Source organism: Parathielavia appendiculata, assembly GCF_033297405.1.
Source record: "Parathielavia appendiculata strain CBS 731.68 unplaced genomic scaffold N657scaffold_23, whole genome shotgun sequence".
Lineage (NCBI taxonomy): Eukaryota > Fungi > Ascomycota > Sordariomycetes > Sordariales > Chaetomiaceae > Parathielavia > Parathielavia appendiculata.
In genome coordinates, this window is record NW_026944242.1 from 165,475 (window position 1) to 187,552 (window position 22,078).

At 55.6% G+C, this 22,078-nt stretch overlaps 3 protein-coding genes across 3 annotated transcripts; 1 reads left to right on the forward strand and 2 right to left on the reverse strand.

The window, feature by feature from the left end:
• Window positions 1–2,385: 2,385 nt before the first annotated feature.
• N657DRAFT_637099 (uncharacterized protein) lies at window positions 2,386–5,499 on the forward strand (the record flags this gene model as incomplete). The annotated part of the gene is made up of 1 exon (XM_062791487.1): window positions 2,386–5,499. The coding sequence occupies one exon, from the start codon at window positions 2,386–2,388 to the stop codon at window positions 5,497–5,499; it is 3,114 nt and encodes a 1,037-aa protein (XP_062643526.1).
• Window positions 5,500–6,679: 1,180 nt separating this feature from the next.
• N657DRAFT_674718 (uncharacterized protein) lies at window positions 6,680–14,961 on the reverse strand (the record flags this gene model as incomplete). The annotated part of the gene is made up of 4 exons (XM_062795772.1): window positions 6,680–9,673; window positions 9,733–9,814; window positions 9,849–13,699; window positions 13,816–14,961. 4 exons carry the CDS (start codon window positions 14,959–14,961, stop codon window positions 6,680–6,682), a joined length of 8,073 nt encoding a protein of 2,690 aa, XP_062643527.1.
• Window positions 14,962–17,018: 2,057 nt separating this feature from the next.
• N657DRAFT_581065 (P-loop containing nucleoside triphosphate hydrolase protein) lies at window positions 17,019–20,966 on the reverse strand (the record flags this gene model as incomplete). The annotated part of the gene is made up of 15 exons (XM_062789498.1): window positions 17,019–17,326; window positions 17,409–17,500; window positions 17,600–17,723; window positions 17,805–18,014; window positions 18,083–18,092; window positions 18,190–18,248; window positions 18,326–18,404; window positions 18,473–18,854; window positions 18,914–18,933; window positions 18,990–19,202; window positions 19,264–19,445; window positions 19,512–19,567; window positions 19,629–20,086; window positions 20,166–20,218; window positions 20,294–20,966. Coding segments are annotated over 15 exons (2,919 nt in total), but the record flags the coding sequence as incomplete, so codon positions are not given.
• Between the last annotated feature and the right edge of the window lie 1,112 nt (window positions 20,967–22,078).

Here is a 22,078-nt window from a genome sequence, read left to right on the forward strand (position 1 = left end):
CTGAGCCCAGATTTGGGCTTGACTTACGTAGAATTACACCCATACTTGGATTGGGCTTACGATTTGATCAAATGCTTACGAACCCAATCAACTTCCCATACATTTCTACAACCCTGACCAATATTCCCCATTTTCTTCCACACAAAAAATTCTCAATATCTTCAAGACTCTGTAGCCCTCTGAAGCTGTCAACGGCTGGATGGCTCAAGAACGCAATAATTAACATTTGAATTTGTCAGTTTTGTTCAAGGCTGACTAAGCAACTGGGCCTAGTTGAATGGGCCTCCTGTTGGAACGTGAACCCTGATTCAGGGGTGCCAAGACGGACCCACATGTGGCTGGTGATAGACACCCTGGAGGCTGTCTGGAACATCGGACAGTTGAGAACACAGAACACAATCAACATCAGAAACAACCAAAAATTGACATCCTCGTAACACTCTGCGACCACTGACCATTTTCCCTTCGTTTGCCTCGTAGCGGTTCCGACACCTCCCAACCCTACCGGCGCGCTCTGAAATCCTCCCCCTGAATCTACCGACATCAACATCACCAACATCCCCCAGCCAGCGCCTCAAAAGCCGTCATTTGCGCCTGACTCTTCGTCTTGACTGACTGTATCTTAGGCCACATTAGCAGCAAATACCATATGTATAGTTTTTCCCAGCTTGTAAAATCAGACAAGTGTAATCAGAACCTTTAACTACCTACTTGCGAAAAGGGCGTTTGATTTGGACTTGCCTTGACTCACCTGGGTCTGACTGGGTTGGATTTGACTTGCTGGAAGCCTTGGTCTGAGGTTCAACAGCGGTGGATCATACCATGTTTGTCCGGGCATATAGCGAGGATGGCATGAAGCTTGCAGAATTGCACAGTGGTACAAGTTGCATTTTGCAATACCGTTTTAACGTTCACTTCCTCAATTCGTCCACCTCAACTCTGGTCTCGATCTGCCAATCAGACGGTCCAACTTCGAGGTTTTCTGGGGTTTATCAGCAGCTTGCACATACCAATCGAGCTTTTGCAGCGGTCAGATGAGTGGGTTCGCTATGTGGAGGTGGTCGGATTGAGTGAGTCAAAAGGGTATATCCTGTATCGCCGTGGCGTAACGAAGTTCCAATGTTGCCCGCTCGAACCGCGAGGTAGGGCCGAGGCGGCCAACCAAAATTAGAGCGGTGGCTGTTTCGGGCAACCCCACAACGGGAAGAACGGAAGACCTCTGTCGCTGTGGGCCTCGGCGCCGGTCAAGGACCCACCTACGTCGCACCGAAAGAACCAAACGCACGCTAGATCCCCTTACATGACTGTGGCGATTAACCGTGAAAGGAAACCGAGCACTGTTGTCCATGATGACTGACAACGTTCCTGAGGCCGGAGCTATAGTGTCTACGACACTAGTGGAGAGACGTGCGTGTTGAAATCCTCCTAGCTGCTATGTACCCATAGAAGCAGCATAGATACGGTAGAGTGAAGAATTGTCGTACTACATGGGAATCAATGTACGTACTGTGCCAGTCATGATGATGCCAGTTGCTTGAGTGCCTTGCTGTTGGCTTGAAACGCACTGGCGGCTCATCACGATGATTCCCTGCTCTGGGGAATGGGCAGACATTTTTCTACAGACACGGCTTGATGCAACGAATTGGGGTCCATAGTCCAGCAAGAACCATATCTTAATAAGTCGGGTAGTATCATGGATTTCGGTTAAGGATCGGCTCGGTGACGGATGACGTTAAACGCGTATATGGTTGACGAGTGGTTGAAGGCATGGTGCTGTATCACCGAGTGTTGTAACGTTACCAGGATCTCATGTTTCAAAGCATTGGTCCTGTCTCTACAAATATAGCACGGTTATCAGAATTTCATCATCTTTTCTTCATGTAGATGCATAGAGTTCATAACGTGAGCACAGACGTCACCTCAACTGACGGCTTTGCGCCGGCGTGAAGACATATATATAAGCCCAGTTCCCCTCATAGCCCTTTCCCCGGTTCTTCTTCTCTCAGAGAAATCACTCATCGCGTCAAATCCACTCTCTGAACTCTGTTTGAAGCTCTTCAAGAATCTTTTCTCGGTCTGCGGTCACAACTTCGTCTTCGCCGACCGTCTTCGCGCACTACATAACTCTCACGCTCAGCACTATCCACCTAGGTTTTCCTATTCAATTGTGTTCTATCAAAGCTTGACGCACCCCCATCACGGTCTCTGGTCAGTAACATGACGGTCACCAACAGCAGCTAGCAAGCCGCAGGCGGGATTGTCAAGCCCTGAGGGAGGTGAGCCGACAAACAGCCCGAGGCACAAGAGGCTCGATCCCGCAGCATCCGTACAGTGCATCTCACTACAAGGACCAAACCCAGGATTTGCTAACGCCCCAGCAGCACGATGCCTTCAGATGGCCTCTCCGCTCCCGGCGCCGACGACATAGGCCTGCCCGACTGGCTGTTCGGTCAGAGAAAGTCCGCTCCTGGCTCCCCGTCGTCGTTGTTCGACCATGGCGAGCCAGTGACATTCCTCCAGGGGACTTTTTTCGGGGCCTTTGCCGCAGCACATCCCACCCCTGGACCCGCTCCCAAGAACGACGAGGACAACCACGGCCCGTCCGAGGGAGACCACAACTCCCTTTTTAGCGAGGGCAGCAAGGCTCCGGTCGAGCCGCCAAGGGAGCAGGAGGGCGCCAGCCCTCTCGCCCCCTTGCTCGACCAGGAGCTCGTCCCCGGACTTCAACCCCCGTCGCTGCCGTCCTCGCTGCCCCCGGCAGCGGAGCTTGTCACCGCTCAGCCTCCCGCTGATGGCACCGTGGCGGTCGAAGCCGGTAGCCAAGTCGCGTCTGCCACAGCCGGCAAGAAGGAAGAAGCCAAGCCCGCCGGCTTCACCATGATCGGCGGGCTCAGCTTCCCTGTATTGCCCCTGTCGGTGCCAGCCGCAACCGCGCCATCCGTCCCTCGAACAGATGCTGTAACAGCGGCTGTTTCCACGCCAACCCCCAGGGAGGTGGGAGACGGCACCACCATCTCCCCATTTCAACCCCCGCTGCCGCTAGCACACAGCAGGCACGACAGCAGGCCGCCAGTCCCGGGCTCTACATCTCCAATCGCCAACGGAGTCCCCGTCCCGCTGCCGACTCTGCACAACTCCGTCCCAGGAGTCGGCGGTCAACATCCCGAGGAGGCCTCCGATTCGACTGGCAACCACAACGCCAACGTACCTGCTGGTGCCGGTGCTGCTGCCCATCAGTGTGCTGCTCTCCCCTCACAGTCGCAACCCCAATCAATCTTGGACATTGCAACGGAGGAACAGCGGAGTGCTGCTCGGGCCGGTACGGCCATGCATGACGGTGACGCTCGCTCCCCCGCTTCTTATCTGCCCCAGATCCATGCTGCCGCAAGCACCGCGTCTTCTCGGGCTCAAGGGTCACCACAGGGCGGAGGGTTGTCTCGCGGTGGGGGGTGCGCTAATCGACGTCGTATTGGTGGTGGGAGTAACACGACTGCCCCCGCCGCCGCCCGCAGGTCTGCTCCTCGTTCCCAACCGCCCGCTACCACCCCGGTGGTTGCCGCACCTGCTCCGAGCCGCCCAAGCCAGCAACGGGGCACAGGCCACACAGCAGCCCAGAATGCCGTGAACCAGCCCGATTTCCACTCCCAGCCAGCTCCCGCCTACTTCCCTTGCGAGGCGCAGGCTCACCGGTTTACGTTTGCGGCGCTCGCTGGTACGGCCAACGCCGTCAACGCTGCCCCTGCAGACCCCCGGCCGCTGGCAGGTTTCCCGTGGCCGCTACCCCGGGCTGCGCACGCTCACCTCGATCATGGGTTGGATCTTGCGACCCAGCCATTGTTTCCGGCCGATGCTCGAGTCCGAAGGATGGTAGCTGACGTTGCTGCTGCCTACCCGTACGATCTAAATCTCAATTGGGCGCTTGCGTGGCCCGTGCAATGGACAGCGTCTGGGCAGTCGGTTGCGGGCTACGCTCCTGCGGATGGAAACGCCGGCGGTGTGGGTGCGGCTCGTCGTCCTGCTGCGCAGCCTCAGTCGCAGGGTGCTGGGTATGCGCCGAATGTGACTCTGGCTCAGGGGTTTGGTGCCCGGGACGGTTTGTACGTGAATCCGACTGCGCTGCATCCTTCGCGTCCTGTCCAGGTCCAGTGTGTGTCCCAGGGCGGTGTCTTGATGGCGCAGGGCGGTATGGCTCGCGGTGGTATGGCTGCTCTGAGCGGTATGACGACGTCGGCAGGTATGGCTACTCCAAGCAGCAGACTAGGCGGCACGGATCCGGGCGGCATGGCAAACGGTGGTATGGGATTGAGCGGCAGGACTGAGGGCAGCATGGCTCACCCGGCCATCGATCCGCGACGTCGGGGGCTAAATCAACATGCTCAACGACCCGTTCAGGCCGCGTACGTTCAACATCAGGCTCAGTTCACCGCCCAGCAGGCTCCGGTCCGCCACCAGACTCCTGGTGTTCTGGGCATGATGCAGCAGCCCCTTGCACAGACGACGGCCAGCGCCATGGCTATGATGCGACCTCGTCACCAAGCTCAGGCGGACACGGGGTTGACTATGGGCGCCAATGCCACTTCGTTGTACCCCGCTGGCATGGGCGTCATGAGGCCCCATGACATGGATCCTGGCCATGGTATGATGGGCGGCGATGTTTTGCAGGGCGGCTTTGGCCAGGGCGGTATGGCACTCGGCGACCTAGCGCAGGGCGGCGGCATGGCTCCTCCAGGCATGGCTCAAGGCAGCATGACACAGACCAGTCTGGCTCCAGGGGGCATGGCAAGTGGCAGGATGACTCCGAGCGGAATGACAAGCGTCGGCACGGGAAGCGGTGGCATGGCACAAAGCGCTATGACATTGGGCGGTATCGCGCGACAGGGCAGCATGGCTCAAGGCGGATTCGTCCAGGGAGGCATCCAACGTGGCATGATTTATCGTCGACGTCTCGCGCAACGTGACATACTGCAGGGCGGTATCCCCCAAAGAGGCACTCAGCCGGGTATGGCTCTGACCGGTATTCCCCAAGGTGGTATGCCGCAGGGTGGAATGGCACAGAGCAGAATGACGCTAGGTACTGGTCCCTGGCCCAGCATGGCGGTGCCTGGTGGCCCTCGCGGTCCTGCCCAGTGTGCTGCGCACCCGCTACATGCCTCGCCCGTCGCTTTTGACTCAGCCGCTGCTGCAGGAAGCTTTCTGCAGCCTGGATTTCTTCCTCCTTCGGCAGCGCGGGACTCGGTTGCTACGCGTGCCGTAGTCCGCGGCGGGCCGGGTCATGCCGGTTTTGCGAGCCACTCTGTCGAGTCCGCTGCTGCTGGGGGCTTTGTGCCTTTCGCCCCTTTCACGGGCCAGGAGCGCGTCCCCGAATTTCAACCCTCGCCGCCGCCGCCATCGCCGCCGACGTTGGCTTTCAGTGCCCCTGCTCAAACTCCGATACGCCGCCGGCACCACGACGGCCAGGTGGCCGTGGAGCCGCCAGCTCAGCGCCGGCGAGAAGGTTGAGCGGTCAGGCCAGGAGTTGACGAGTTTTTGGGTCTGAACCATCGTTCTGGGTGAGTTCATGACACTTTTACATATCAATCGGCAATGGGGCGGGCAATGTCGCGGGTTGGTCAAGATGGGCTCTGTTGGGCTGCTGTGAAATCCAGTTGGGCTTTCAGGGAGCCCGCAAGCGCTATATTAGTCGGGATTTCGAGGGATTTCGGACGCTGATGGCGGTTTCGGTGTGCATTCGGGCACGTTCGTGTCGGTTTTAACGACAGCAAAGGCGGGATAGTCTGGGCGAGCGTGAAGCGCATTGGGTTGTGGTATATGTCGTCATGCTGTGATACCATGGTTGTGATTAGATTAACTGGAATGTTTCGAAATGTTGTATTTATCCCAGCAGAAATTGCCTTTGTTCAGGTTCCCTGTGTGCGTGCACTTATCTCCTGGGGTTCAAAACAAATCTCGGTGGCAAAGCAGAACTTGGGTGTTCCAGATGGTCACTGGTCGTCCGTGGATGGAGGAAGCGGGTTTTAGACACGGTACTGGCTAAGATGTCGACATACAGGTAACATATACATATCAGCGAGCGGATCACTCTAGCAATTTTCAGTGGAGCATACATCCGTACCTGTACATGATGGGACAATAAGAAATTGTTAGATCGCACTAACGTTAACTAACGTCAACAATTTCTTAAGGTCTTATTGCATGCACCCCTACTAAAATTTGCTAGAGTGATCCGCTCGCTAATAATATACGTTACCGGGCGAGTGGCTGTGGTCCCTTGCAATATGGATATCGAGATCCCGTGCGGGCGAAGAGGCAAACGTTGTGTAATTTCGAGTAGAAAACAGGGTCAGGAGGTAGGTACAGTACTTGAAGAAACAAAGGTACTTTGGGAACCCAGGCTCATCATAGAGCCTAGCTAAAGAAGATACGTAAATGAATACTTCTCGGTTTTCGGGTTCCATTCCTGCCTTTAGGTGGTTTCTACCGCTCTATTTTCTGGCTCCTTCACTCAATCTCGTCAAAAAGCCGCCGAAGCCCAATTTGTAGCTCAGTATTCCAATCACTAAGTGTAGGAAGAGCCCATGGACGCCACAAAACACCCGCCCCCCTTTTCCCTAATCATCCACATTCTCTAAACCTGTGCAGTGAGTCACCCGTTCATGATCCCTTCCCGTCCTCTCCATTTTCACTTCCAGTACACATCCATCCAGAACCAATTCCCCGGATTCACCGCTCCTGCCGCAGTCCTCCTCACACCCCTCTGCCGCTGCCTCGGCGGGTTCACATGGTGATGCAGCCCGTCGCTCGGCGCAATTGGCGCGTACCGCACTTTCGCTGGTGCCTTCTTCACCTTATGTGGCTCCGCTATCACGACATTTCTCCCAATCTCGTCGTACAGCGCGCTCTGCCCGTTGCCCTTCTTCCTCTGCTTGACCTTGTCAAGCTGCAGGAGGCCCATGCCGCGATCGCGGCTCTTTTTGTTCTTCTTGTGTTTCTTGCTGAGTACGTCTTCAAAGTTGTCGTCGTGGTCGTGATCCATGACATCGGCCTTGGTGGATTGCCTGGTCTCGAACTCGCCTTGGACCAGCTGCGGGCTGCTTGTGTTGACGCGGCCCACGCGCACCTCGTCCGACTGGTTGATGTTGCCGAGCTCGACGTCGTCGCTGTTCTCGGCCTTCATGTTCTTGCGGCCAAAGAGACGGGCGAAGAAGCCTGGTCTTTTGGCCCGGCTCTGGGCTGTGTTTCGTTTGTTGGCTGTCTTGACGCGCGCGAACAGGCCTCGTTTCTTGCGCGGCTGGGCTATGTCATCTTCATCGAGAACAGGGTGGGACCGCCTAAGCTTTCGCTTCCACCTGAAGAGCGCCGCGAGGAAACATTTTCTTTTGCACTTCTGCGTAATATCTTCTGGACTGCCATCTGGATACCTGCCCTGAGACATATCGTTCTGGTTCTGGTCGTTGCCTATGCGAGGGGATGTCTGGATGGGGCACTCATAGCCGCCGTTCCAGCTCTGGCCCCTGTTGTATCCGTGGTTGAAGGAGTCGGGAGTGTTGGACCCTCCCATGACGTTCTGCTTCCGTTTCTTGTGCCTGAACAACCTAGCAAAGAAGCCCGGCTTCTTGGTTGTCTGGATGTTGCCATCCTGAGAACCGTTGATATCCGGGCCCTGGCTTTTAGACTTGCCGAAGAGCCTGGCGAGAAGCCCTTGCCTTCTCTTGGGTTGATCGAGACTACCTTGATGGCCAAGGCCGCCGTGGTGACGCGAATGGCGCGAGTTAGCCATACGGTCGCTACGCTCTCCCATTTGGTCATCTGTGTCCCGCTCGCGGTGCCCGGTTTCAGGATCCATGTCCTGACCCATAGTAGTGGCATCAACAGCTTCGGGATCGTGCAGCTTGGACTTCTTGCCCCAGAAGAGTTTCGCGAGCAATCCCTCCTTCTTAGGCTGCCCGGCGTCTGGAACAACATCTGGATCCGCCAAGTTTCCGTCAATGGGGTGGCTATCGTCTCCCATTGGAACGTCGGGGTGCATTTCGAGGCTTTGAACTTCGGAGCCCTGACCCTCCTGAAGTCGTTGTCCGTCCGGCTGCTGCTGCTCGTACCCTTCAGAACCCTGCTTTGTCTTCTTATGATGTAGCAGACTGAACAGCCCCCACTTGCCTTTCTTTCTGTACTGTCTTTCATCATCGGCAATGTCCTCCAACTCTCCGCTTGGGTCGGCATCGCTGCACATTCCTTCTGTGGTTGCTTCTGTCGGGTTCTTATGTCTGAAGGAACCCGCTGCCGAGTCGTCATCAGCAATATTGTTCCCGTTGGAATCGTGCTTTGGCATCCTCGACCCAAACAAATTAGCAGCGAGGCCTTTGAAGCTGAAGCCTGAAGCCTTGATGTTTGCGGCGTGGTACTGCTCCTCCAGCGCTTTCATTCTCCAGCCCAAGGTGGCAGTCGTCATAAGCGGCAGCAGCCATTGGTACTTCTCGTTCTTGCGTACCCGACTCGTGTTGTGAGGAACAGTGCTGGTGTTTGCGAAGCTATGCTGGTTATGGTCCGCATCGTGCGTACCAACCATCTCCATGGGCTCATTCGCCTGGTATGGTAGTCCGTCATCCGGGTAATGTTCCTGTCGAGAGCTGTGCTCGGCCGGCAGGGCTTCATCCGGATCGTAGTATATTGCCTGTGCTGGTTGAGCATATCGGTACTCATTGTGTTCGGGCTCAGGCTCTTGCAACACATCATGGGAGGCCCCACGAACAGTACCAAAGTCGCCCTGATGATGTGGAGCTGGAAACTCCGGGAGTATATCGTCTTCAAAACGGTCCTCCTTAGGAGGGGTGAACTCCCCCTCATCAACGGGTTGAGATGCCACGACCTGTGCGTCGCCGCCAGCAAGATCATTCTCGAAGGGCCGCTCCTGATACTGGTCACTTGGAGGCGGGAAATCATCCACTGGCCGACCATCGAAGCTCTCCTGAAATGGCTGCTCTTGGTACCCCTCGTCCGGTGCCGCCATTTCTTGGCCATCGGGTACGTCAAAGTTCTCCTGGAACGGAGAGGCTCGGCACTGGTCCTGAGACGGGACCATACCCTGGTCAGCATGGTCAAGTTGGTTCTCGCAATCCTCCTGTGATTCATCAGATAGTGTGGGGATCTGCATTGCTTGCTCATCCCCGGGCTGTGCGTTGAAGTCAACGTCGACCTCAGGTTCCTGGAATCGGCCATCGGGTGGTGGCGTTGCCTGGTCGTCGTGTGAATCGAAGCGATCGTCAAACGGCTGCTCTTGCTCGTCGAACGGTGGAGACGACCCTATTCCCTGGCCGGAAAAGTTGTCTACCTGAGGCGGCTCTTCGAATCGATCACCGGGGTTGTCGCCTGGCAGCACTTCCTGAGCTTGCAAGTTACCATCATGAGGGAGCTTTTGGTCGCTATAATTTTGCTCAGGAGTCGACTTCTGGTACTCAGCGTCGAGGGCGTCTTCGCGAACATTGAATCCGTCCTCCTGCATGGCGGGCAGCGGAGAATCATCCTCGTCAGGGGGCGGTGTCAGGGGTCTGTACTCGCTGCCATCGTATTGCGGAGCTGGGCTCAACGGTTGATTGTCCATATCATCCAGCGGCGGTGTGAGCGGAGGCCCTGGGGACATCAGAGTTTCGCCAGGGGTCGAGTCTTGAACAGCGTGATCCTGAGAGTCCGGCATCAGAGCGTGACTGTTTCTTTCCTCGTTGTGTCGGGCCATGTCACCTTGAAAGCCATCTTCTCCTTCCATCCCACGCCTAGGAAAGCCATCCCCTGCAGGATCACATTGAAGGGTGTCGTCAAACTTCTGCACATCGTCGGAGCCAGGGTGATCAACGCACCGGCCTAGGTTCTCTTGGCCGGCATCGTCGGCCTCTGCAGGCAAATCGTCCCCTGGCTGACCCTGAAAACCATCTTGAACAGGAGTTTCCAAAGATAGCTCGGAGTCTGCTGCAATTGGGAGGAGATCGTCTGGCTGAGCGGAGTCTGGAAAAACTTCTTCTGGCATTCCCTCATCCAAAAGCTGTTCTGGCTCGGAGGCATGAGGCACTAATTTCTCAGCGAGGTTTTCGGGCACGTTATGGTCATCGACAACCTGGTCTTCGGAGTCTGCCTGCATCTCTGGATCGGGGTTGAAGCCCGGCGCGAACTCGGGCTCGTTCTCACCGTGGTCAAAAGAGTCGTCACCATAACCCTCTCCGGAGTACAGTCCAGCATCTTGTTGCTGGCCTTCAACATCCGTTCCACGCTGGTCATTGAAAGCCTCCGTAAGCTTTTTTAACGGCTCCTCTGAGACTGGCGGCTCCAAAGATGCTTCTTGATCCTGCTTCTCATCGAATCGCCTTTCACTGTTGATAGGCAGTTCCTCGGCGACTGTCGACTCCTCAAAAGGTTCAACATCATTCATAGGAGAAGGCTCGTCAGAGGTAGTAGTGTCATCGTATTGAGAAGGATCGTTGTCCTGCACCGGGCCACCAAACCGCGCAGGCTCGTCAAAGCCTTCCGAGCCTTGTACCGGCTGATCATCCAAAACCGGGGGTTCTTCATAACCGGGATGGTCGTCGAGCCCTTGTTGCTGATCAAACCCTCGTTGGTCATCGAACTGAGCAGGTTCGCTGTCCGGCACCGGCTGGTCAAGAGGAGGAGACTCGTCAAAGCTCCCGGCGTCTTGTACCGGCTGATCATCAAAAGCCTGGGGTGCTTCATAACCAGGTTGGTCATTTGACGCTGGTTGGCCGTCGAATGCCGGTTGGTCGTCGAATGCCGGTTGGTCGTCGAATGCCGGCTGGTCGTCAGAACCATCTTGCTCATCGAACCCCGGCTGATCACTGAACCCCTGTTGTTCATTAAGAGGTTGGCTGTCAAACTGAGGCTGGTCGCTCATAAACGGTGGCTCATTAGGCGGTGGTGATTCTTCAATGAAACCGCTTTCGAACGGTTGTTGGTCCAGAGCCGGCTCCTTAAACGGTTGGCCGTTTGGCAGTGGTTCATCAAACGACTGGCCGCCTGGCGGCAATTCCTCAAACGGTTGTTCGCCTAGAAGCAGCTCGTCAAAATGTTGGTCGTCCGGCGGCGGTTCCTCAAGCGGCGGTTCCTCAAATGGCTGGTCGTCCGGTGGCGGCTCCTCAAAGGCCTGTTCATCCACCGCCATATCGTCATCAAGACACCGCTCACCGTCTCCTGCAGGCATGTTTTCTTCGAACGGGGGCTCTCCGTCAAAAGGGGGGTCGTCAGTAACTGAAGGTTCCTCTTCCGTCGGGGGATCACCGTCTAGCGGTAGTTCTTCGCTCAAAAGAGGATTTTCTGGTTGAGGCTCTCCATCAAGAGGAGGGTCTTCAGTAACTGGAGGTTCCTCTTCCAGCGGAGGATCACCATCTAGCGGTAGTTCCTCTCCCAAGGGAGGTTCTTCTGGTTGGGGCTCTTCGTCCAGGGGCGGGCTCTCCTCCAACAATGGTTCCTCATCTGCAGGAAGCTGTTCGTCTATCTCGGGATTGTCCGAGGGCGGAAGATCCTCTTCGAGTGGCTCTTGTTCGTTCGAAGGGGGATCTTCCAGGGGTAATTTCTCGAGGCCACGTTCACCGTCGTTGATGGGCTCCTCCTCGAGGTTGACACCTTCGCCTGTTTCCGCATCAGCGAACTGATCTTCCGGCACAGCACCGACAGCAAGTTTACCGTCGGCAGATTCCCCGTTGGCGACTTCATGACCACCTTCGCCTTCAGGGAATTGGAAGCCATCCCCAGGAAATGGTTCACCGGCATTAGCAAGGCCAACTTCCCCGTTGCCGAAGTCGTCCCCTGTCGTCTCACCAGCGGTGTAACCACCAGATGGATATGCATCATCAACGCCGTCACCGTACCCGTCTCCGCCAGAATCCACCCCGTCAGGGAAGGAGCAGTCAACGTAGGTGTCTTGGGGCTCTCCGCCGTCGCAATATCCACCCCTTCCGTCATCCGCGAAGCCGCCGTCTGTCGGTTGTTGGCCAAGTTCTTCGCCAAAACCGCGCTCACCCTCTCCGGGGAACTGATTGTCTGCATATCCTTCCTCGGGGAATCCACCTTCGCCAAACTCGCCGTCGCCAGCTTCTTCGGGGAGGAACTCACCATCAACAAATTCTTCGTCGACAGCCTCAGGTTCACTGTCAGGGAACTGCTCCCCGTCGGCAAACTTGCCCATGCCGTCAATGGGCTCTCCTTCGCCTAGCTCACCCTCGAGAGGTTGTTCTTCGATGAAGTCTTGCCCTTCGGCTAATGCTTCTCCCTCGGCAAGCTCTTCTCCTTCGACAAACCCACCATCGCCCTCGATAGGCTCGCCGTCGGCGAACTCACCTCCGTCAAGATCACGTTCGCCATCAGCAGATCCGTCTCCTTCGGCGGGAAGGGCGTCCTCGCCTTCAGGAAGGAACTCATCCTCGCCTTCATCAGGGGGGAATCCTGCTTCACCTTCGACAGATTCGCCTTCTTCAGGGGGTAAGTCATCGTCTTCAGGGAGAAACTCGCCGTCTCCCTGAGCCGGAAACTCTTCCTCGCCTTCGGGCAAGAACTCTTCTGCTTCGACACGGACTTCTCCCTCTTCTTCAGGGGCGAATTCGTCACTGAAGCCGCGTTCGCCATCCGCCGGCATTTCCTCCACCATCTCGGGGTCGACCTCGTCTTCCTCGGCTACTCTCCCCTCGGGGAACTCACCTTCCTCCAGGATACCCTCATCGACGAACTCCCCTTCCCCAGGGACAACTTCCTCAGCAAATTCGCCAACATCGACCTCCGCGGGGAGAACCTCGGTAAACTCGCCCGGCTCAGGAGCCTCCTCGCTAGCGAATTCGCCGTCGTCAGGACGCCCTTCCTCTGGAAGTTCGCCCTCCCCAACCGCTCCCTCATCAACGAAGTCGCCCTCCTCTCCGTCAACGCCACGTTCGCCTTCTTCGCCGTCAGGGAACTCCTCGTCGAGAGCTTGGCTTTCAGCGTCGAGGAAGTCGTCCCCTACCGACTGTTCTCCTTGTTCGAGGGCCGCCTTGGCAAGTAGCTCTTCTTCCTCCCCCTCGGCGGGCGCATCCTCATCGACACCTCGCTCACCCTCTTCAACATCACCCTCCTCAACAAATTCGCCGTCAGGGACTTCATCATTTGGATCAAGGGGTACATCCTCAAGGGTCTCACACTCCACTTCTCCACCCTCCTCCTCTTCAGCCAACACATCCTCTCCGCCAAAGCCCCTTTCAAGTTCTTCTTCCCCGTCCAGATCTTCAAACCCACCCTCATCCCCGTTAAACATCTTTTCAAACGAATCCAGGTCCAGGTCTTGGACTGTGTCTTGGTCAATGACCTCGTCGGGTTCCTCCTCATCAGAATCCCACGACGTGTCGTGTCTCATGCCAGGCGGGTTGAACGCTGCGGCGGCAGGGGTATCGAGGATGGCAAAGGTGTTGCGGGCGACGGTGAAATGCGTGTGGTCAACGAAGGGGGGCAGTTCATCCTCATCTTCGTCGTCCGGGGCTTCCTCTTGGGGGTATTCCTCTCCGAGGCCCAGTTCACCATCGTTATGTTGTTCTGGGGCATCAGCTTCCAGGGCGCCCTCCTCAACGCGATTGGTGTCGAAAGTTTCTTCATCGAGCAGATCTTGGGTGTCAGGGTCTCGCTTGTCGTCATTTAGTGGGCCGTTCTCGTCTTGACAGACGTCGGAAGCGCCTTCGCCGTCCTGGATATTTTGGTCTTCAGAGCATGTTAGCTGTTACGCGCCAAAAGAATCAGGCGGGCGAGGTATTGCATGCCTTCCTCTGGTAGGGGCTCCTCGCCGTAATCCAAGGCTTGTACTCCGTCCTCATAATTATCGTCAAAAGGGGCCTGGTCATATGCGGCTTGGTCATGCTCGAGTCCGTCCCCCCTAGCAGCCGGCTCGAGTTGGCCAGAGTTCTCCCCTCCCTCGGGCAGTTCCTCCTCGTAAGCGGGCGTATTGTAGTACGACCCCAAATCCGGCTCTTGATCGTCATCAAGCACCATGCCGCGTACAACCTGCGTTCCATCGAATCCTTGGCCGTCGTCGTCCTCTCCGTAATCACCGATGGTGAACGCACCAGTTCCCAGGGTCTGGTTATCCGGGTGGAGGAATAGCTCCGGCTGAAACCCTGGCGCCGTCTCTATATCGCAGGCATAATCATTCTCCTCCGGAAAGGGCGTCAAGCCGGCCGAGGGTGGGGGAAGCGAGTGGTCATGGTGCGTGTCCATGACAAGAAGGGGCACGACGAGTACTTTCTTTTCAGTTTTCGAGACGAAGTTTTTGTCGATGCAGGGGTTCTCGCGTCTTCGTCTGCCGTTCTTCCTGGTGGCGTAGCAGTCGTCCTTGGTGTGATTCCCGTCGGCGCAGTCGCGGTGCCACTCCAGGCTCCAGTGCCACGGTCCTCCCTCAGCAACGACTCTCCCGTTCCATATCCCAAGGTAGACCCAGGACGGGCTGATGACCCAACTGTCCTCGACAAAAGGATCTCCGCACTTTCGGCACTGCATGTCTTCCCTGTAGTCTGAAACTTTGGGCGCAAGAAATCCGTTGAACGGCCCCTCGCCGTCAAAAGAATTGATGTGCTCGCAAGTGTTGCACCGCCAGAATTCGGGTGTCTGGTCAAACTCGCCAACGGGGCGGCGCTCAACCGTCGCAATTTCGCGCGATCCGGAAGAGTCGACGATCATGCATGTTGAGCATCCGCCAAAAGGGTGGTCGCATTCCTCGCAGGCATCGAGCGGCTTGAACAAGCTGCAGGTCGCCCAGCACCTGCAGCACTTCCGCCTTCCGGGCACGCCTGTCCTTTCCTCCTGGGTGAAGTCCTCTGGCGGCTTGGCGACGGGAAGGGAGAACAGCCCGCGCACAAAGGATATACCCGGTGCTTGTTGCACTTCGACATTCTCGTGGTGACCGCACGGCCAGATGTACTCAATCAGGTTGGCGGGGCGGTTTGCTGTGCCCATGGTTGCTGCTGCATCTGAGAGGTTTCTATCCGATGGGCTGCGACAGCTACAGATCCTCAAATTTTGTGTGATCGTTCAAATTGGTAGGTGAATCAGCAATCCGGGCTTCCAGAGTCTCAATGACTACGACGAAGGGATGTGCGTTCGATCCCCCAGACTGATTTAAGGCCATTGCACCGTCTGAGACTTCTTGGATGACGATGATGGCCATCACGGCCAGGCATCCGGGTGGTAGCCGCAATTGAAACATTGCTGGCGACGCAAATAAGACCGGTTTCAAAGCAGGAGACTGGGGCTGCCCGCTGGGTCGACGACGGCTTCAAGGTGATCTTGTTGGCCCAGAGTCGGGACCTCGGGCGAACGGCACAGCGGCAGAAACCCTAACCCTCAACCCGCAGCAATCGGGAACTGGACCGGCATCAGAATGTCAGTGCCCAGTGTCAGTGTCCAATGTTGGTGTCCAAGGCCTTTCGGCTTTACCCTGCGATATGAAAGACACCAATGTTCTTTGACTCAATGGAAATTTTGCTGAGTTGTGCCATCACAGGGGCGACACGCGCCGTCTGGGTCGTCACCGTTCCCAGTCGTACGAAGGCCACCAACCGACGGCTGTTCTGACGGGCAACGGGTCGGCCAATCCTTCCAGATCGGTGGCCAACGTTTCGACCAACCTGGGTGTGCATGAGCATCACCGTCGTTTGTCCCATCATAGTCCTTCTCGAGGTTGAAACGCGGGACTGGTCGTTGCCTCGTAATTTTTGTCGGCGTTTCTTTGTTTTGAGTTTTTTTTTTTCGTACGGAGTACATCCGTACGGATTATTGTGGAGAGTGGCTCCACAAATTGTTCACAATGTTCAGATTCTTAAACTGTGCCCACTTCGGTTTGCTGGCTCGCCGACATCAACGTCATCCACATCGAATCCCCAAGGCAGTTAGACATCAATCAGTCTACCACTTCGACGCTTGGTACTACTTGTTCATCATAAACGCGGACTTACATTTCTGAGAGGACGTAATCCATCCAATCTCACCGTCGAGGCCGAGCGGCACTGAATCCTGATCTCTTTGTCCTTGAGCCAGTCGCAGGCTGCAGGACCACCGACCACCTGGAGCTGACGATCGATTCAACCAAGACAATGTCTTCGTCCTCGCCGTTTGTCGAAACTATACTGGCATGTAGCGTTGCTTATCACAGCTTGAGTACGGCTGTCTTCGTGATGGCCGAGGAGGCTTTGACGTTGGCGAGTGAGCATCGCATGCAGTTTGCCCATCAAAGTTCCCTGTCTGCTGAGAAGGGTCCATAACTGGTAGCCATAAGGACAAGTACCGCACACTTTGAACAACAACGAAGACTTGGAAGTAGCATCAAACCTTCTTTTTGGTGGGGGGGGTTGTTCAGAAATGGCTGACTTTGCAGAGCTTGGGTCGCGTGTTGAAGACGTTTTCTAAGGTTTCAATGGACGTCATACCCGCTCCGTTTCTTATTACACCGTTTCCCAACATACACTCCCCATCCATACCGCCGTATAACCAAACATCGCCTTCGTGACTGTAAGCTCCATCAACGCGTTCACAGATATTATCTTGGCCAGTACGGATTACATCCGGCGGCATTAGCCTGTAAGGCCGACCACCGGCTTTTGCATAGGGGACGTAGGATCTCGCTCAGGTGTGCAGATATGGGACATTACCCTGATCCTTACTGATCCGTAGAAAATAACAAGAGAGGTATCTTGGATTGATGTATATTATAAGGATTCGAACAGGTGGGAGGACATCTAGCGGACATCATTCATTTAGACGCATGTGCGGGCGAGAAACACCAAACATCGTTGACAAATAAGTAGTTAACTTAGTTAATCATTGATTACAATAAAGTATAGAAGATAAACTTGCAAATAGGGCAATCACTCATTTTGACTCGCCTGCTCACCTAGCACAAAAAAAGCGTTGCGTGCTGCTTACTTGTTGCCATTAGCGCGAATTCGACCACAAACACAGTGAGAAATAAACTAACGTTAGTTACAAAATCACAAAGTGACACACACATAAAGGATTCATACAACTTCACACACCGCCTGCACCTGCTCCAAGCCCTCCTTCACATGCCCAAGTTCTTCTGCCACACGGGCCCTAAACTCCGGGTCACGCTCACTCTCAAGCGTCACATGTTCGCTCCTGACCATGTCCAACGTACCCTTGGTAACACCCAAATGCTCCTCAACAGCACTTCGCACATCATCCTCAAACCGAGAAGCCAGGTCCTCGAACTCGCGCTTCAGTTTCTGCATCAGGTTTTTGAAGTGCGCTTCGTTGCGGAGCGTCCCGTTGATGATGTCTTTTTTGCGGCCCCAGCTCCCTGAGCCTGTTGTGAGATTGTCGTGTTAGCCGCTCCGTGAACGCGAATCTGACGCTAGCATGTATCTAGGGTTGGAACGGAAACTGACCAGATTGGCAGATTGCGCTCCAATAGGTGGATTCCATGCTCTGGCCGAAGTACGAGGTGCGTAAGCCCGAGAGGGCGTCGGTTCGGAGTTTGCTGGACACGGTTGTTAGATGTCACCGCCAGGAAATGGGCGCGATGGGGAAGTCATCAGAGAGGCCGCTTCGGTCCCAGCCCAGGGTTACCATGAATTACCTGAGGTTTGCTTCAAATTTTGCGCTAAGGTCTTCAATGGCCCGGACATGGAGCCGATTGCTGGATTGCAGCGCAGTCCGAAGCGGGGCAACAGTTTCGGGAACGGCGCCGAGCGCATTGCCTTCTGCATAGCGTTTTCAGTCAGTCAGTGGGTGATACTCTTACAGAGAAGGACTTGCACCAAAGATCTGAGACTGGTACGAACCAAAATGTCGAGCAACAGCCCCTTCTAGCGTCTCCAAGTCAAACACACGAGCGGCCTCAAGTCGGCGCTGGACTTCTTCTTTGAGGTGGCTCCATGGCTCGGCAAGATCGTCATTCATTGACCTCATCGCTTCTTCATTCCAGCAGCGATATATTGCCGTGAATTTTGTGATGTGGGCTCCATAATGTCTGCAAAATGCAGCGTATGTTTCTAGAGCGGCTCGGGAGTCAGTCACAGTTGCATGTCAGTATCGCTATCAATCATAGGTTTCGACCCACGGTGAGGCCACTGTAGAAGCATGAAGTCAGTATATGCCCCACGGTAGAGAGCCGGAGTATCGGTAAAAGAACGGGAGGAGACTTGGGGAAGGAAGAGAAAGACTTACGCCTGCCCAAACTTTCCCAGCCTGGATGGCCCCTTCAGTCCATTGATGAATTTGCCGCCCTGGCGGTTGTTAGAGTCGGGGGCGACGGGTTACCGGAGATTTTGGCGGCCTTGGTTAGCTAGGAGAAGCTACTCACTTTGGTACACAACTTCGCTAAAAGCATCTGTAAGCTCGTGAGCCAGTTGGTTGAGTGGTGATGCAGCACCGACGAATTTCTATCAGGTTTATGAGCCTCTCAGTTGTGGTCTCCGGTGTGTCTGGCCTGAGAAAAAACTTCGCTTACACTCCGGAGCTGATCCTCAAACTGGTCCAGAGCCTCTCGGATCACGCGTTTCTTCTCCGCGTCGGCAGTCCCCGCTCCTGTCCGAACCCAGAGCTCAACCTTGCTGAGCAGATTAGGGATGTCGTCTCGCAGATAACGGGTGGCGATCCGGAGCTGGCTCTCCGAAACCAGATTCATGCAATACCTCCGTATGGTGACAATACCGCTGAGCTCGAGGAATGTGGTAGCGACCTGCGGCGGCCTTAATTCACGATTGTCCCAGTAGAGTGTGTTGCTGGCGCAGAACACGTGCAGGTTGCCTCCCGGTATCATGTCTCGGTAGTGCGCAAGAAGTTGGGTCGCCACTGTATTGTTGCGTGTGGTGATCAGGTATCGTCGGAGCCTATGAGTGCAGGATCGGGTGAGCGAATTCCGCGAATTGGTGTGGGGACATTTACTTACTCAAATCTGCGGTTTTCAATCTCGCCTCTGCGATATCGAAACGTTAATCATGGACATTCGCAAGACGATGCTCAACGAGAACATGCCTTGTCCGTTCACGTTGCCGAGACAGGTCAGCTTGTTGTAACTGCTCCTCCACGGTAGGATCTTCAAGATATTCCAGGTCATCCAGGCGCTCAATCAGAGCAGCGAGGTGTTGCTCTGCCTCGGCTACGGAGCCACGCAATCTCTGGATTTCCGTCGCCCGGGCGCCTCCCCAGTCTCTTTGGGCTTCATCGGCGCGGATATCCTGTATGACCATAAGCTTGCGGGCTCTGATGTTTGTTTGTAAGGTATACAAAGCGACGTACATCGGCTTTGGTACAAATGATGCCGACATTCGACAATCTTGCTTGACGAGCCAGCCAGAAGAGGTACTGCACGCCACCGTCGGTTGTGGCGCGTCCAATGGGACACACCACGAAGATCTCATTGCACTCACGGATATAGCGCTCCGTGATGTTTTGCCTTGCCTTGTTTAGGTCGCGGAGGCCTGTGCACAGGAGACATTGGTGAGAAAGTGACGTGGGAGAGAGGGCCAGTTAAACCAGACACATACCAGGAAGGTCCACCAGCACGAGACCTGTGCTGAGGATGTGCGCATCTAGACCTACCCTGCCATTGTTAAGTTAGCTGCCTATATAACGGTACTCACCTTAGTTGAACGATTTCGAACCTGATCTTTTTGATATAGGGCCAAACGCCTGGGCCCTCAGCGCCATCACGGTCCGAAGTAAGCCGCATCAACAGGCTAGAGCACTCTTTCTCCAAATTCGTAACTGTGTGTCGGTAAACATCGTAAATATGACGCAAGTCCATGGCCCAGTTCAAGTACGCTTCGACGATGTTGTCATCCGAGTCGTCCGAGCGAAGCACGGCAGTCGTAAAGCGGTCTGTAAACATGGCTCTGAAGGTGTCTTCAGCCAGCTGGGCCCTTTTGGCCCAGTCTCGTCTCTCGTCTTCCGACTCCATCTCCTGCGCGTGGAAGTGGTTACGACGATAGGCGTGCACCAGGTCGCGGAGCTGCTGTTGGAGTTCTTCATGGGTGAACCAGACCACGTCGATGACGAAATCGGCACGATTGTGGTAGTAATATTCGGTGACGACACACGTGCAAGCCGCTCCGCCGTTGCTCTGGGTGTTGGAATTCAGTGTCCTTGCCTTGGTGTAATTTTTTACGGGGATCGCAGAAGCGGCGAGGATCCTCACTCACCGTCCGGGCCAGATTGTGGGAGTCCAATAGGGAGTTTAGCAAACTGCTTTTGCCTGTTCGGACAGACCGATGTCAGTTCTTGGTCACCGAACAGACTATGGTCGGAACAAATGGCTTTGCTTCATTACCAACTCCCGAATCGCCAACAAGACCCACGATCCGGGACTGGGGACACCGAAACTTGGCCAGCTCGTCGGCTTTGTCGCGCAGAGCCTTCATGGTGGAATCCGGGTTGAGATGCAAAGCGCTGCTCCCGAGTACTCTAGCTAGCCGGCCCATGAGGGACTGCGCCTCAACGAAGCCCTGCTGGAATGCTGGCTCGTGGAACCGGTCTTGCGGTGGCGCCTCATCTCTCACATTGTACCGTCGCTGATGCATTGAGGATGAACGTCTGCGCCGGGAACCCTGAGATGCCGCCGAGAAAGTGCCAGGCGAAAGGCGAGGGGTCTGCTCTCGACGCCCTGATTCGGCGCTGGGAAGGATGGCCTGCGCACTTAACAATCCCGGTGCCAAGGACGCAGAGGGGCCAGTAGAGCTGCGGAGCTGGAGCTGTTGCAGACGGTCCCCGATATCTTCAGTTTCCGCATCATGCGTTGCAGAAGGGCGGGCAAAGGCGTGTTCTGGAAACCCCTGTGCCGGCTCGCTGTTTCTAACGGAGATGGCCGGGGTGGGGGAGTGCACTGAGCTAGTTTCGGTCGTGCTGCGTCCATCTTCTTCGACAGACGGGATTGGTTCGTCTGGCACGGGTGCTCGACTGGGTTCGGCACTGCTAGATTCACCGTCAACTGGAACAAGGCGCTTTCCCTCCTGTCAGCACAATACCCTTCGTTGTACTGGGCTATGTTCAATTCTCAAGCGGCCAATCCACAAATTCGCAACAGCAATGATGAACCGGTACGAGTGTGTGGTAGGAGCCGGTTAGAGAGAGGGGTGTTAGAGGATCGCTTACTCTTCTGGCCATGATTGGTGGGAGGATGACACTAGCTGACGTCGAGCACCAAGGGACAACAGGACTCTAGACGGATGGTGAATTGGAAAGATGCTTTCGTTGCGACAGGTGACTGCAGGCCGTAATCCTCAAATCAAGTGCCAGTGCTAGGGTAGAGGAGGACGCTGAAGCAGTCGTTTGCTTTAATATATTATCTGATAGGCCCAAAGCGGAGGGAAGACGAAGGAGGGTATGGGAGACCTGGACAAACAGGGGTTTTGTGAATAAGTACGCCTCGCTGCAATTCTCGCACTGTCGAGTACTGCGTGAAGCGCCAACCGTCCACTTGGCATGCACCACCAGGGCTGGTGTTGCCGCCTATTCTTCCCGGCATGTTGGTGATTGCACAGCCATAGCCGCCTCGAACTTCACCGTGACGCATAATGCACCTATTGAGAGGCCATCGGCCGTTCATGCTGAGGCATCCGATGATTCATGGGCCACACGCGACACTCAGTGCAGAAATCGAAACACTATGCAGGAGCCTGAGGCTGGGGAACATGGTCCGCTGGTCGCGACGAACAGGGCGGCAGCATGCAAATGGTAAATCGAGCCGAGGAGGGTTGCAACACTAGCCTGCCGGCGGGCTTGTTGGTTCCAGAGGAATGCGGTTTGCCCCGTGATTGGGTGTCAGGTAGTTGGCCCCCCCGAGAGCGGCCAGAATGGGCAGGACCGCATCGATGGTTGATTCAAGGGTTGCTAAACGGTGGGAGACACACAGAGAAGGACACGCACAGAGGAGCGAAGACGTCGACTGTGGTGGGATGTGTGGTTGTTGGCGGTCTGGTGGAAGCTAAGCTAAGCTCGTGGAAGGAGGGAAAACCTGGGGCAAGGTGGATGGATGGGATTTATTTCGCCCGGAGGCACGAAGCCTAAAGGGCCTTGGCACGCTCACTACATCCGATTCGTTGACGTTCGGTCATCA